Source organism: Saimiri boliviensis, chromosome 14, assembly GCF_048565385.1.
Source record: "Saimiri boliviensis isolate mSaiBol1 chromosome 14, mSaiBol1.pri, whole genome shotgun sequence".
NCBI classification, from domain to species: domain Eukaryota; kingdom Metazoa; phylum Chordata; class Mammalia; order Primates; family Cebidae; genus Saimiri; species Saimiri boliviensis.
Genome location: NC_133462.1, coordinates 48,102,613 through 48,117,721, shown reverse-complemented (window position 1 = coordinate 48,117,721; position 15,109 = coordinate 48,102,613). Strand labels below are relative to the sequence as shown.

At 52.0% G+C, this 15,109-nt stretch overlaps 1 protein-coding gene across 3 annotated transcripts in view; it reads right to left on the bottom strand.

Moving 5' to 3' along the window:
- PIK3C2B (phosphatidylinositol-4-phosphate 3-kinase catalytic subunit type 2 beta) overlaps positions 1-15,109 on the bottom strand; it is an 83,653-nt gene that overhangs the window by 27,651 nt on the left and 40,893 nt on the right. For all 3 annotated transcript variants that reach the window (XM_039466378.2, XM_039466377.2, XM_039466380.2), the window contains 10 exons: positions 15,013-15,076; positions 13,214-13,360; positions 12,578-12,611; positions 11,377-11,572; positions 10,204-10,326; positions 6,103-6,270; positions 5,432-5,543; positions 3,666-3,808; positions 2,211-2,399; positions 326-419 (listed from right to left, as the gene is read on the bottom strand). In XM_039466378.2, the coding sequence (XP_039322312.2) occupies positions 326-419; positions 2,211-2,399; positions 3,666-3,808; positions 5,432-5,543; positions 6,103-6,270; positions 10,204-10,326; positions 11,377-11,572; positions 12,578-12,611; positions 13,214-13,360; positions 15,013-15,076 (1,270 nt within the window). The remainder of the gene's footprint in view (positions 1-325; positions 420-2,210; positions 2,400-3,665; positions 3,809-5,431; positions 5,544-6,102; positions 6,271-10,203; positions 10,327-11,376; positions 11,573-12,577; positions 12,612-13,213; positions 13,361-15,012; positions 15,077-15,109) is intronic.

The following is a 15,109-nucleotide window of genomic DNA, read 5'->3' as shown; positions in this document are numbered from 1 at the left end:
TCTCAGCTCACTATAACCTCCACCTCCTGGGTTCAAGCTATTCTCCTGCCTCAGCCTCCTGAATAGCTGGGATTACAGGTGTGCACCATCACACCCAGATAATTTTTGTATTATTTGTAGAGACGGGATTTCACCATATCAGCCAGGCTGGTCTTGAACTCCTGACCTCATGATCCACCTGCCTCAGCCTCCCAAAGTGCTGGAATTACAGGCGTGAGCCACCGCACCTGGCTGGGATCTCTGGTTTCTAAGGAACATAATGCAGACTCACTTGGGGTATTGGAGATGGGACCAGCAGAACTGGAGGGAAGACCAGTGTACCCACCTGTACCAGCTGGGGCAGGTAGTCCAGCAGCTCGGCATCTGAGAGTGAGCCAATCCACTGCACAGCCATACGACGCACCTCCTGGTCCGGGAAGCTGCAAAACAGAGCCCAGTGCCCTGACAACCTCGCTGCAGGCTGAGGCACAGCTGTGAGCCAAGCATCCTCACTCCTGGGCTTCAGAGGCATGGAGAGAGAAAATGCAATGGCCCTAGAGTCTGCCAGCATCACTAGAAGAATCCTTAGCACCTTCCTGGGACAGCAACCCTTGGGAATGAGCCTCCTTCATGGTCAGAGTCTACCTTGAACCACAGAAGAGCAATTGGGTAGCCACTTTTACTCTTTGGATGATTTAAAGAAAATGGGACAAAGTCCTCAACCCTACTCCCAAAGATTTCTTGCCTGACTCCCACTGTGCCAGAAATTCCCACCATTAGAGGGCCCTGATGTGGGTAAAAGCATTATTTTGTCTTGGTAACATCCTTTCATGCAAAAGGTACCAAGCAAGTAACAGAAAATCACAGAATTTTAACAAAACCATTGCCTCAAAAACTCCTAAAGGCAGGTCACATGAATAAGTACAGTTTATTACTGAGAGTGGCAGGAAATAAGCAGAAAATCCTGGGTACCATCTAGAAAAGGCAGCCCTAACAGATCTGAGACTGGAAGCCTTGGGCCCACAGAGAACCCTTCAAGAGAAAGAGGGAGAGAGACAATAGTTAAAATAAAACTAAGTAATAAGGATTTCAGTTACACAGGTGTATACATTTGTCAAAATTCAGCCAGTGTATAGGTAAAGTTTGGGTATTTGCTTATGTATAAATGTTGCCTCAAAAGAAAAAAAAAACAACAACAGAACAAACATTGAGCTCTAGTTAGTAATGTGCATGCCAAAGCAGGGAGTTTAATGGTGTGTGTAATTTACTTTGAAATGTATACGAAGGCTGGGCATGGTAGCTCACACCTGTAATCCCAGCACTTTGGGAGGCCAAGGAGGGAGGATTGCTTGAACCCAGGAGTTTGAAAACAGCCTGGGCAACATAGTGAGACTTCATCTCGACAAAAAGTTTAAAAAATTAGTCAGGTGTGGTGGTGTGCATTTGTTGTTCCACCTATTTGGAGGCTGGGGCAGGAGGATTGCTTTTGAGCCCAGGAGGTTGAGGCTGCAGTGAGCCGTATTCATGCCACTGCACTCTAGCCTGGGTGGCAGAGTAAGACCCTGTCTCAAAAACAAAAAAGCATAAAAAATACCACGGATAGACTGGGCACAGTGGCTCTTGCCTGTAATTGCAAGACTTTGGGAGACCGAGGCAAGTGGATCATGAGGTCAAGAGATTGAGACCAGCCTGGCCAACATTATGAAACCCTACCTGTACTAAAAATACAAAAATTTGCACATGCCTGTAGTCCCAGCTACTCAAGAGTCTGAGGCAGGAGAATCGCTTGAACCCAGGAGGCAGAGGTTGCAGTGAGCGGAGATTGTGTCACTGCACTCCAGCCTGGGAACAGAGCAAGACTCTGTCTCAAAAAAGAAAAAAAACAAAAAACAAAAAAAAAAACGTTGATAGATGGATAGATACAGGAATGGATACATGAAATATATACAATCCAGCACACAGAGAAAATGCTAGCAATAGAATCTAGGTGATGGGCACATAGGTATTCACTGTACAATTTTCAGTTTTGTTGTATGTTTGAAAAATGACCACAATGTAACATTGGGGTAAAAAATAAGAAAGAAAAAACAAAAGGAGAAATGGAAAAATCCCTGAATATCCACACCCACTTTACCATGTTCCCCAGGGCTGGCTCAGATCCGTGATCGGCAGTGCCATGCCCTGGCTTCTACAGGGTCACTTGGTCAGAAAAGGCGGGTGTTACAACTCACGTGGCATGCAGGAGCCCCAGGGCATCCTGGTGGTTCATGTGGGTCCACTGCTTCAGGAGAGCATAGATGTCGGGCAGGCAAGCCCACTCCCAGCTGGGGGCGCTGGCGAGCACCAGGGGGAGTGAGCTCACCTCCGAGTGGCAGTAATATCGCTTCTCCCAAAGGCGCTTCTTGTCAGCATCAGTGAGCCTGGCGAGCACGGGGGAAAGGAGAAGGTGGCGGGAGGGTAGGGGCCAGTGAGAGAGAACAGTGTCGGTCAGGGCTGCAGTGCTTACTCTCCAGGGAGTGCTGCGCACACTGCAATTCAGTGGTTCCCAAGCTTTGCTGCAATGACAGCCACTTGAGGGGCTAGGTGAACCCCCTCGCCATGGCTAATCACACCTGATAACCAGTGAAGTCCGAATGGCTGGGAAGCCAGGCATTGGTATATTCCAAAGACCACCAGGTGATTCCAATATGAAGCAGCGTTCAGGAAACAGGGCTCAAATCCTACGTTTGGTCCCAACTCAGGGACATCTTAGATGCAGGCAGAATGCATGGGCCAAGGGCACCAAATCTGCCACCCCTCCTGCAGAGGCCCTGAGGGCACCGTTCTCAAGCAGAACCACCAGAGGGCAGTGGTCCCCCCACACCAGGGTCTCCGCCGCCAAGAGGCCTCCTGGGACCAGCTGTCGGCTTTCAAGGACCCACAGCTAATTGGGCCTTGCTTGAGATCAGGTGTCTAATGGGAGAAGGGAGCTGAGGGGCTAATGAAGTGCAGTCGGCGGTGTGGGGGAAGGGAGGTTTGCAGTCACTCAGCTTCTCCAGCTTCTCGGGGTGGACATAAGGGACAGAGATGAGCCCCGTGTCTCTCATGCCCCCCTACACACAACACACGCACAGGGCCGCCAGGAGCCAGAGAGGGAAACTGAGAGCAGACAGGGGAACCGGGTCCCTCTAGCTCCTCCAGCTCCAGCCCACCCCTCCTTCTCCAATCCTGTGAAAGCAGCAGCCACAAGGATGAGCTCAGCCTGGACTCGCTCACCCCTGAGAGCTGCCAGCTCGCCTGGACACCCGATCCTTTATGGAGAGTGACAGGGCCAGAAAATTTCAAAGGCTGTTGTTGTGGCAGGGGCAGGAGGCGAGGGCAGGAGGTGCAGGCAGGGTAGAGGGGCAGCTGCCCCCATGGACAGAAGGTAGTAGGCAGCACATCTGGGGTGTGGGGCACAGCTCTGGTCCTCCTGGGTAGCGGAGTCTGGACCAAGTTCCCAGGGTGGGACTTGGGTATTCTCAGCTCTAATTTCCTGGCCTTGACTTCTCCACTTTTCCTAGTGTCCGCTGACGGAGAAAGGCCTGGCGGCTGCCACCACTTCCTGCCTGGGTGGCAATGCCCACCCCTTCCCACCTCCACTCCCTCAGCAGGAGGACAGGGACCCCGTGCTGGGAGGTCAGATGAAGTGAGGGCCTGGGCCTCACCAGTACAGGGACTCCTTCTGCATGATGTCTTTAAGCTTGCGCTGGTCTTCTTCCCGGAGGCTGCCAAACTCATAGCGGGGGCTGAACTTGTCTCCAGCGGGGCTGGTGAACTTGATGTCAAAGGCCGAGGTGGGGAAGTCAATCTGGGGGACGGGATCAGGGACGTGAGGAGAGAGCACAGGCAGCGTGGGTGGACTCTCAGCTTCTTTCTCCCACCCCTGCATTCCGGCCTGTGCCTCCCTCACGTTCCCTCAGGTTCTTTGTAAAATAACCCAGTTGGACTTGGTGAGCGCTAAAGTCCTTTCCAGCTATAACTCTCAGCAAAAAATGAGAGGGGAAACAAAAAAAGAAAAAGAATGGACACGTGAGGAAGCGGTCTGCTGGTGAGAGGACAAGCCCCAGTCAGAACTCTCAACACAAGTGTCACCTGGCCGAACCCCGGGAAGCATCCAGGCTGAGGCCGGGGAGCCTTCCGTCCCATGCTGGAGGGTACTGCTGCCAGAGGGGAGGCAGGACCACATGCTGGGAGAAGGCCCTGGAACACTGGGTCCCTATTTTATGCCACCAGATGTTCATCCTACTAAAGAGACCGTCAGAGCTGAGTGAGCCAGTTCTCCAAGGAGCTCTACCTTCCTTCATTCAACAAATATCTTTTTTTTTTTTTTTGAGACAGTCTTGCTCTGTCACCCAGGCTGGAGTGGAGGGGTGTGATCTCAGTTCACTTTAACCTCCGCCTCCCAGGTTCAAGCAATTCTCATGCCTCAGCTTCCTGAGTAGCTGGGATTACAGGCACATGCCACCATGCCCAGCTAATTTTTGTATTTCTAGTAGAGACAGGGCATCACCAAGTTGACCAGGCTGGTCTCGAACTCCTGACCTCAAGTGATCCCCCCCCAACTTCGGCCTCCCAAAGTGCTGAGATTACAGGTGTGAGCCACCGCACCCAGCCTCATTCAACAAATATCTATTGAATCCGAACATGTGCCAGGCATTTTCTAGGCTCTGAGCATAGAGTAGTACATAAGACAGACCAAAATTAGCCAGGTGTGGTGGTGTGCACCTGTAGTCCCATGTACTTGGGAGGCTGAGGTGGGGAATGATCTGTGCCTGGGAGGCAGAGTTTGCAGTGATCCAAAGCTGTGCAGCTGCATTCCAGCCTGGGTGACAGAGACCCAGTCTCAAAAAAAAAAAAAAAAAAAACCACAAAAACCTGCCTGGGAGCTTTCATGCTATATTACTGTATTTCCTTCTATGTCAACATTCATACTCCATACCAAAGTATCTCATAACCACCAGAAAGGGAAGCTGGGAACTGGGAACTGGAAACTAGATTGTGGGCGTGAACAGCTCCTCTCTTCTCCCTGGAGAAGAGGTCCACCCTGTGAAAGCACTGTGTCACTGGCTGGAGGAAAGGTGTCCCCTCAGGCCCCAAGAGGGCACAGGTCAGGTCTGATCAGACTCAGAAGTATGAGGATTCAATACAAGGGACTCAGAAGCTGAGCCCTGAATGCAGAGGGTCTCAGACCCTATCTTTAGACTTCATGAAATAAATTTAACCCAGGAGATGGGAGATGGATACCCTGGAGCTCACCTCCCACTCCACGTCTAACCATATTCACTCGGTTGCTTCAGTCACATCATCATCCCATGCTGGAAGTTCTAGCATTCTCACTCCCTTGCTGTCCCAGCCCAGATCTCAAGGGGAAAAACGTAGAGTTGACGGGAATGGTCTTGCCGGTGAACGGAGGGAAGAGCTACAGCCTCACCTGCAGGATGACGCTGTCTGGCTGGTGGAAGTTCGGTGCACTCCAACGGGCACTAGGGCTTTCCTGTGTTGCTGGCCACAGACCCAGAAGCTTCCGGCCACAGGTCAGAACCCTAAGAAGGAAGGAGGGTGGGAAGAGCCGCTAAAATGGCTAAGCAGAGAGGTTTTTCTCCTCCTCCCCCAATGCAAAAATCTGCCTTTCTGTCTGAAGCTACCATCCAACTCCCCTGTCTCATTCTCTCGGTAGACCACAGTCGCCTCCTTCTCCCAAGTCCTGTAAAAGCTCACGCCTTCCGAGAGGCCTTGTGAGCTAAGCACAGCCTGGTCTGGATGACTTGGTGGTAGGGATGCCTTTGTGAGGTGGGGAGGCTGGGCTACGTGACCTCTAGCGTTCTTCTGATGACAGGAGCAGATGATATATTACCAAAGCATTGCTTTTCCGTGTATCCTCAACAGTCCAATGCCACCGGAACCGATCAGTGGCTCTTGGTTACGTCAATAGTCCTGGTCACCAGTTCTGTGCTTGGGGACCCTCTGTACTTCACCGGTGAGCCCCACATAGCCAACCCTCCCAAGGGCACTGGCACTGGCCAGTGCAGCAGCCAGGGCCACTTTCTCTGTCCTCCTCCTCCCCTTCCAAGGCCAAGAAGCTGTATCCTGGGGCTCACATACTGCCTGAAGTTGAAGAGTGGGGTAGTGACCCAGCCCAAGGCTTCGGGCACCCTCCGCTGTTTATTGGCCTCCGAGGAGCTCCCCGGTGGGGGGATGGGCAGAGCATACAGAGTGGCACACAGCAGAGTCTCCCGAGGCAGCCGGTTCACCTGCACCGGGAAGCAGATCCTACAGAGAACGGGAAGTCAAATTAGGAGGGGCCATTCCTGTGGCTTCAAGCAACAGGTGGTCCAGGAAGTCAAGCTGAGGCTGAGGATACAGCCTCCCTCTCAGGGTTTAGACATACTCCCTGGGGAAGCCCTCCTCCTGCAGACCCAGGAGAGGTCCCAAACTAGGCGAAACCCCCACTGGATGTTCCCAGAAGCACACTGCGGTGTCCTCGGAGCTTTGTAGCCGAGTGAGGCAGACATCCCCTGATCGTGAGGCTGCCGGTGGTGCCTGGACAGAACCCGCTTAGCCAGAGCCACCTCGGATCTCAGGTGATGACACGTCCCACGTTGTCAGCCTTGCTCCTTTCCTCGTTTTAGAATTTCTGGAGAAGGCCCACAAAGCTACTCCTTTCGTCCTCCTTTTCCTTTTGACAGTCCTCATCCCTCCCCCACTTCTCGCCGGGAGCTACCAGGAAGAAGCACCATGTTCTCTGCCCTCGGTTCACCCTCCCCCACAGCCCTCTCACCTGTCCTCACACAAGTCCCTTCACCTAGCCCCAGGGACACACGATGGGTTTGTCTCACCCCTACCCCCAAGAGAGATTCAAAGCCAAAGGGACTTCAAAGATTCAAAGGGAAGGGGCTTCTCCACGTCCCCCAGTAGTGAGACAGCCCATGGCAGGGCCAAGAGAACACATTAGCCCCACCGCTCCTCGAGCCCGGGAGTTCCCTCCAGGTCCCTGGGTCTGAATCACACCCAGCCACTCCCTCCAAGCTCGGGATAAGGAACTGCTGGGTGGGGTGAAGTACCCAGGGAAGGGGAGCTTTGGAAAGGCAGGGAGGACCCACATTACCTTTCAGGGAAATTGTCCCTGGGCCAAAGTCCATACTGTCACACCCTCCTGGCCAGCCCAGCAACTTCTACGCCAGAGGGCACAGAGGCAGGGTGGCCACCCCCAAGTTTAGCAGTTTCATGATAAAGCAACCTGCCTCCACCGCTGCCCTCACTCCTCCAGGGGAATCTCCACCTAAGTGGGGCACTCCCTCCAGCCTACCGGGAACTGGCAGAGCCCTGCTCTGTCCCAGCTGCCTCTGCCCTGGGGGGCCCACAGCTATAATTAGGGCCCCTCCAGCAGCCAGCAAACATGCCAGGCCAGGGTTTGGCTGGAGGTGACAAAGCAGGGCTACTGGGCCTATTTTGAGAGTTAGCTGATCCCTGTACCACTACAGTGGGGCAGAGAATCAGCTGACCCCATAGCAAAGGGGAGAGGCTTAGCCCTTTCCTTTCCTCCAAGGAAGAAGCTTCCAGCTTCGTGTCTTAAGGAAAAGGGAAACGATACACAGCCAAGGCCCCCTTCCCTTCAGTCCTTGGGTATATCTGGTATTCCAAAACCTCTCCCACAGACCTTCACCCAGGGCTGGTCAGGATAACCATTATGTTAGCTGCAGCCCTTACCCTCCTCCCTGAGAAACCCCTCTCCTTCCTGCAGCCCATTCAACAACATCACATCACACAGGCTGCCTCCTCCATGAAGGATTCCTGGAATGTGCTGGTTGGTGCCAGTCCTGGTTCTACCACTCACAATCCTGGGCAACTTAACTCCCATCTCTGTGCCTCAGTTTCTCATCAGGGAAAAGGGGAGCATAGCTTGACTTGGATGTGTGTGCACACTGTACTTTTTGCTATGTGACACTGTGTTTACTGCACTGGCACTGGGTTATACAGATGGTATTTTCATGCACACGTATCCCCAGGTATCAGCCACTCCGTCAGTCACCTGGAACAGAGAAACCGAAACAAGAGGGCTCTCCAGCTCAGAAGCCTGTGCCAAGTACTTTATTTACAGTGTCCCGACTGTTCCTTAAACAATCCTGTGGGGTAGGCCCTATTATCACAGCCATTCTAGGTTGAATGACCTGCCCAAGGCTGCACCTGCAGTAGGAAGGAGAGAATGACTGGCCCAAAGCCTGTCCTGGGAACACTGGCACGCCTTATCCCAAATGTCTTAGTCTTGACCATGAAGAGCCAAGAAGTCTCATTTGGGGCATCTGGATGGGCAGTGCAAGACAATGCCCTTTGCAAGGCTCTAGGCAGGGGACTGGCCTTTAAAATTCAAGGTAGGGACCGGGCGCCATGGCTCATGCCTGCAATCCCAGCACTTTGGGAGACCGAGGCAGGCAGATCATGAGGTCAGGAAATCAAGACCATCCTGGCTAAAACAGTGAAACCTCGTCTCTACTAAAAATATGAAAAAATTAGCTGGGTGTGGTGGCATGCACCCGTAGTTCCAGCTACTCAGGAGGCTGAGGTAGGAAAATCGCTTGAACCCAGGAGGCGGAGGTTGCAGTGAGCCGAGATTGCACCACTGCACTCCAGCCTGAGTGACAGAGTAAGACTCCATCTCAAAAAATTAAAAAAATAAAATAAATAATTTTTTTAGTAGCAATAAGACGTCTTTGTGTTGCCTAGGCTGGTCTCAAATTCCTGCACGCAAGCAATCCTCCCACCTTGGCCTCACAAAGTGTGGCAACTACAGGTGTGAGCCACCATGACTGGTCATACACACCTTTATTGCTCTATGAATTACCTGAGTGTGAAGGCCATTTTCCCGGATGTCCATCTGTAAAATGACCCATCCCTTCTAGCATTTCCAGATTCTTTATCAACTTATTTTGCATCCTCGGCCTCTCCAGGACCCTCCTCAGTCTCTTTAATCTGTGCTTCAGGCACGGCACGATGGTTCATGCCTATAATCCTAGCACTTTGGGAGGCCGAGGCAGGCAGATCATGAGGTCAGGAGTTCAAGACCAGTCTGACCAATATGGTGAAACCTCATCTCTACTAAAAATACAAAAATTAGCCAGGCTTGTTGGTGCGTGCCCGTAGTCCCAGCTGACTCGGGAGGCTGAGGCAGGAGAATGGCTTGAACTCGGGAGGCAGAAGTTGCAGTGAGCCAAGATCGGGCCACTGCATTCCAGCCTGGGTGACAGAACAAGACTCTGTCTCAAAAAATAAATAAATAGAAAAATAGAAAAAATAAAAAATCTGTGCTCCATATACTTAAGTTGCAGTGCTGCTCTGCGAGTGAGGACTCTAATATAGTCAGCGTGGGGAAGTGAAGCTGGGGGCAGCACACAGGGGATTTTCTGACTGTCTGGAAGGAAGATAGAGCACAGCACAGATGAGGCCCAGGGCAGGAAAACCCCCGCAGTTGCCCCCATTCAAGCAAGGCACCCTCTCCTCCGCTTCCTTCCTGCTCTGCGTGGCTAATGCCTACCTTCCTGACACCAAATTACTGTTAACACGTGGTGATTAATACCACCTTGTGCTTTTGGTTTCATATTTATATTTATAACCTGCCTATCTCATCTCGATGCCAAAAGCGCCTCTGAGTTAATATCCCCATTACTCAGTTTGAGAAAATGAGGCACAGAAAGAACAGAGGGGAAGTAGTATTCGAGACAGAGCTAGAATTAGACCCTCGCTCCTGTGAATCCAAGCTCACTATTCTTTCTCAAGGCAACCCTTCCTTCTCTGTCGATAAAGGGAAAAAGGAGTCTCCTCGCCTTCGTCTACAGAAACTGTGGGAAGGAGGAGAGAACGAGAAGCCCTCCAACTAGTTAAACTCTTTAAGGGAGACAAGATCAAAAAATAAAGTATTGTTAAAACTAACAACTAACATTTATATGGTTTTTTATGGTTTACAAAGAGCCTTTATGGATCCTTCCCATTGGCTCCTCATGAGAACTTGACAGGTGGTAATTATACTTGGCCCCATTTAAGAGTCAGGGAAGTGGAGACTCAAGAGTTCAAATGACTTGTCTAGTTAGGGTTAACGAGGAAGCCTGGGTTTATCGGTAGTCCAGGACTAGTTATCTGGCCCCAGGGATATTTCGGAGGCTTAACAGGTCTGCAGTGGCCTGGGCACTGGAGCCTGGGGGAAGGGCTTACTGCTGGTCCCAGATGATGAGGTGGAAGAGGTACTTGGAGAAGTGGGCTCTTCGGGTCTGCAGGGGGCTGCACAGCTCCTTGCCACCATGGCTGAGGGAGCAGGAGAGGTAGAAATCTTCATAGCTACAAAAGAAAGGGAGCAGGTCAGGACACCCAGCTCCCAAAAACAATCACCCAAACCTATGCGTCCCCCTAAGGCCAAAATCCATTTTCCCGGGCAAAACTCAGTCTCTGAGGGCTTTAACACGGGCTTTCTGGGTAGGACAGCCAAACTAGGTGTAAGGAAATGCGCTCAGGCCAAAGCAACGCAATCGGGATTCCTCTGCCTGGTTTTAGGCTCCATGCTGAGCCTTGTGGTTTTTCTTTCTTTAGTGGGAACCGGCCACCCAGCCTCCTTATAGAAAGCTGCAGCCCATTGAGCATCTGTGTGTGTGTGCGTGTGTGTGCGCGCACGTGCATGCGCAAGTGAGAAGGGTGGGGGAGGAAGACGACATATGCCGACGTGAATGCCAACACACGGGGGTCCCTGTGGCTCATGACAGGTGCCTGACAGAAGAGGTCAGAGAAGGCCCCGGTTTCCCAGGCTGCCTCCTTTGTTCTCTGCCAATCGCCCAGAGGAATACATTAAGTGAGGAACAAAGAGAGCAGGAGAAGGGGGCTGGGGGAAGGGGACCGGCAGGGGCGGGGTAGGGCCCAGTGCCTATTCCCTCAGGCCTTGGATGCTGGGGACCCAACAGAGGAGCTGAGGATTACCAAAAGAACATCCTCCTCCACCCACCCCTGCAGGCCTAGGGAACCCCAGACAAAAGGGTCATTCCCACCTCCCCGCCCAATCCCACTGGCCAGCGAGCTTGCACTCTATCTGAGAATCAGCCATCTGTTGCCGTGCCTCCTTCCACTGGCCTTGGATCTGGAGGGGGCAGGGATGCAGAGGCAGCCAGCACCCAAGAGGCAATAACAAGATCTGCTTCACCTCCTAAGGGACTCCTCCTCTCTCCTCCGGGCTGTCCCCAACCCAGGTCCTCCTCAGGCACTTGGCTCAGCCCCGCAGCCCCATTGCACCACAGTGTCACAAAATGCCACATATCCTAAGACTTAGGACAGTGGAATTGCGTGCAGATGGGAAGAAGCCCTGGTGGAGGTCAAACTCAGCTTGCTCAGCCCCGGGCTCACCTGGTGGCCCAGGTGATGGGGATACGATGAGTGGCATAGACAGTGAAGGCCAGGGCCCCGGAGAAATGGTAGGCCTCCTGGACCAGGTCATGCTTGCAGCTTCCGGGTACTGCCGTCTGGAAGTCTGCGTTGAATGTGTTGCAGTACAGCTCCACCAGGTCCAAGATGGCAGCGGTCAGGGCTTCCACGACCTTCTCTGGGAAGGGAAGGGGTCGGAAGAGAAAGACATGAGGCCTCGACAAGCCCTATCTTGTGGCCATGGCACTGGCTAGAAAGGGATGGCCTAAGACCTATGCACCCCCCAAGTGGTCCCCAAATGCTAGTCAGTCTCTAATAGCTGTGACAAAGTTCACCCGTCTGTGATGAAATGTGAAAAAAGCAGAGGCACGTCGTGAGCTTTTCACATACTGACAGTGACACAATGTTAAAGATAATCCTTATTTTTACATATTGCCACTGACTTAGTATTAAAATGTCCTTTCTTTTAGGAAATGGTGTTAATAATTATTAGCAGTTGCTTCACTAAAGCAAAGGCCAAAAAAGTTTGGCCAAGTAAAAGGCTGGCGCTTCTCTGTTGGTCCCCCAAATACTTTGGGGGACATTTTACTGGTCTATCACATCCAAAAGACTGGGAATCACCGTAACAATCCCAGGAATGCCAAAACAAAAACGAACCAAAACAAAGGAATCCCAGGGATATAGGTCGATCTTAAGGCAAAGTTCAGCTGGAAGGGCATGACAGGGGAATCCTAGAAAAATCTTAGTGAAAAATTCTTTCTCATCCTCTCCCAAGCCCCATTCTAAATCGGAAACGTAGTGAGTGTGAGCCGTTGGGAGAATAATCACAATCTACCCAAGTGGGAGGCTTCCCATCTGGATGGCAGGGCTAGCGCTGCCTGCCACCCCACTCCCACACTTCCACCCCCTCATCACCATCTCCCAGGGACACCAGGAGGAATGACTAGGAAAAATAATGAGAAAACACTTTGTGGAAAGAAATGTGCTCTCCAGCTGTGTCCACACCTCATATAAGAACGAACACACACACACACACACACACACACACACACACGTGCTCGTGTGTGCGCACCAAGCAAACTCTGACACATAAATCAAGGGGGCCAGGCAGAAAAAGGAATCTAGGCAGAGACTGGAGTTTTCGGCAGCCCGACTGGATAAAGATGAAGTGCAGTTCCCTTACCTCGGTTTTCCCTCACAGCCAAGACGCTGGGATCCTGTTGGGGAAAAAGAAGAGGGAGGGGAGCTTCAGGGCCACAGCCTTTTTCGTCACAGCTGGAAGAAGGGCTTTTCACAGCTGCATTCATCTGGACCAGACTGGACTGAAATGTGAGGAGCTGAGAATCCCCAGAGAGGATAGAGTAATGGTTGGTACCAGATCTGTGTGATGGACAGACTGAGCTGACAGAGGACAGAAATCGTGTCCACCCTTCTGAGACATCCCGACCCTCAGGCCACTCGGCTGCAGAGTCCTGGAGCCCCTGGCTCCAGAGAGATTTTCCTCCTGGTTTGTTTTTGCGCCCTGATGGATATGCAGACTGTCAGGCAATGCCTTGGTGACTGTGAATAAAGCCTTTACTGGCCTGGGCTCTCGGCAGTCAGTCCCAGGTAGCTCTCCCTCGACCTCAGGAAGAGGGGACACATTTGGCATCCATTTTTGAAGAGCCCTTGTAGTTGAATTGCTTAAACATAAAAGGTGGAGGTGGAGAGAAGCCCCTTTTTAGTGAGTGAACACCTACACACCCTAGCAACAGGCAGCTCAGTTACCTGGCAGTATTCCTATCCTCCTTCCCCGAGCTAGCACCCTGGGCCCCTTTACCTTCTGAATTTTAGGTTGCATGCGGGAGGGGCAGGGGGGCAGCTGGTTGAGAGCATTGGTGATCTCAGGGGTTTCCACAGCGGCCAGGGCGTTGCAGATGGCCTTGACGGACTGGACCACCCTGTCAGCCTTCAGCGGGAAGTCCCCCTGTGGGAGGTGGCACAGTGAGGCTGGCAGGCTCTGCTCTCATGTTCTTGGTCTCCAACCCCTCCCTCCCCCAGTCTTTAAAGGAAAGCGTTGGGAAGAGTAGAGATTCATGATCCTCAGGGGTAAATGTGCAACACATTTCATTTTCAAATATCCAGCATCAGCGAACAATCTCTCCCACTGAATTCAATGGGCCATGCCCACATGCCCCAATTCTTTCAGCTGTTCCCCCTGAAGCTCCTCCTATTTCTAGCCTCTCTCTATCGTTAGTCTACTTACACTACTCATATACACACAGGATCTCTCCCAGAGACCTGTAGAATTTCCAGACAGGTATCTCCCTTCTGCAGATATGCCACAGCCACCCTCCCCTCTGCACCTTGGCTCCTGCAGTTTCCTCATTTGGAATTCCCTCGCTTGTCCAGCTCCGATTACCTATGTACATTTAAATCACAGATGAGCTAAAATTCTACCTCCTACGTAACGCAGTCCCTGGCCAATCCCCTTCCTCTAGCACCCTCCAGGAGCTCTTAATTAATCCTGTTCTGTCTACTCATAGCTGTAAGTTATTATTCAATTTTTCTAACAAGAACACAAGCTCCCCAAAGGCTATGACAATTCTTACACTTCTCTACCCTCCCCCCATCTCACCCTAGAGCCGCTAGCACAGGGCCAGACCAGCGCAGCACAGGGGTTCAGAGAGCTTCCCCTGCATCAGTGGAAATGTTCAAGCAGAGGCTGCTAGAGAAGGGCTTCTGGCAGCGACTAGACATAACACTGAACCCCTCAAAAGGGAAGAGTCTATGACTACTACAAACTGGATCAGTGAGACAGGAATTGGTTTTTGTTTTTGGAGACAGGGTCTCACTCTGTCGCCCAGGCTAGAGTACAGTGGTGTGATCATAGCTCACTACAGCCCCAAACTCCTGGCTCAAGCGATCCTCCCACTTCAGCCTCCAGAGCAGCTGGAGCTACAGGTGTGTGCCACCATGGCTGGCTAATTTATATATTTTTTGTAGAGGTGGTGTCTTGCTGTGTTGCCCAGGCTGGTCTTAAACTTTTGGGTTCAAGCAATCTTCCCACCTCAGTCTCCCGAAGGGTTAGGATATAGGCGTGGACCATTGCAGTCGGCAAGGGATTGTTCTTGAAGACAACTGTCAGATTTTCTTCAGCTTCGTGATGTTTAAGACACATGTGGATTCTCACGGTTTTGAGGCTTGAGGCTCCACGTGAGTCCAAGTAGAGAGAGCTCTGGCCCCTCGCTACATTTGAAACCTACTTCCTGACGGTTTCCAGCACCACAGAACCTCTCAGACCAAAGGTTTCTGATACTGCTCCTAGGATGCATGCTCCAATGCACATCAAGTGCAGCAGCTAGGAGGTGACAGCTCCAGGTCCCTTAGCTCTGGAGACATCCTACTCCAGAGAATGGCACCAGGACATAGTTCCTGACCTACTTCTTCTGTGGAGGAGCAGAATCCCTGGCAATGCGCTCATCACTGCCCATGAGCGAGGGGGATAAAAAGAAGGGCTCTGCCAACAGACTTTCAGGCTCCACCCAGATCCCTCATAGTGCTGGGTGATCTCGGGAGGACTGGGGAAGGGGAAGAGGAGCTTTCGGCAGCTAGGCCAGCCCCTGGATTCGTACTCACGTCAGCCAGCAGGAAGGCATCCACCTCATTGTGGTAAGTGTCAAACAGAAGACTCAGGGCCTGCCTGGGAGTTGGGGGCAGGGGAACACAATAGGAG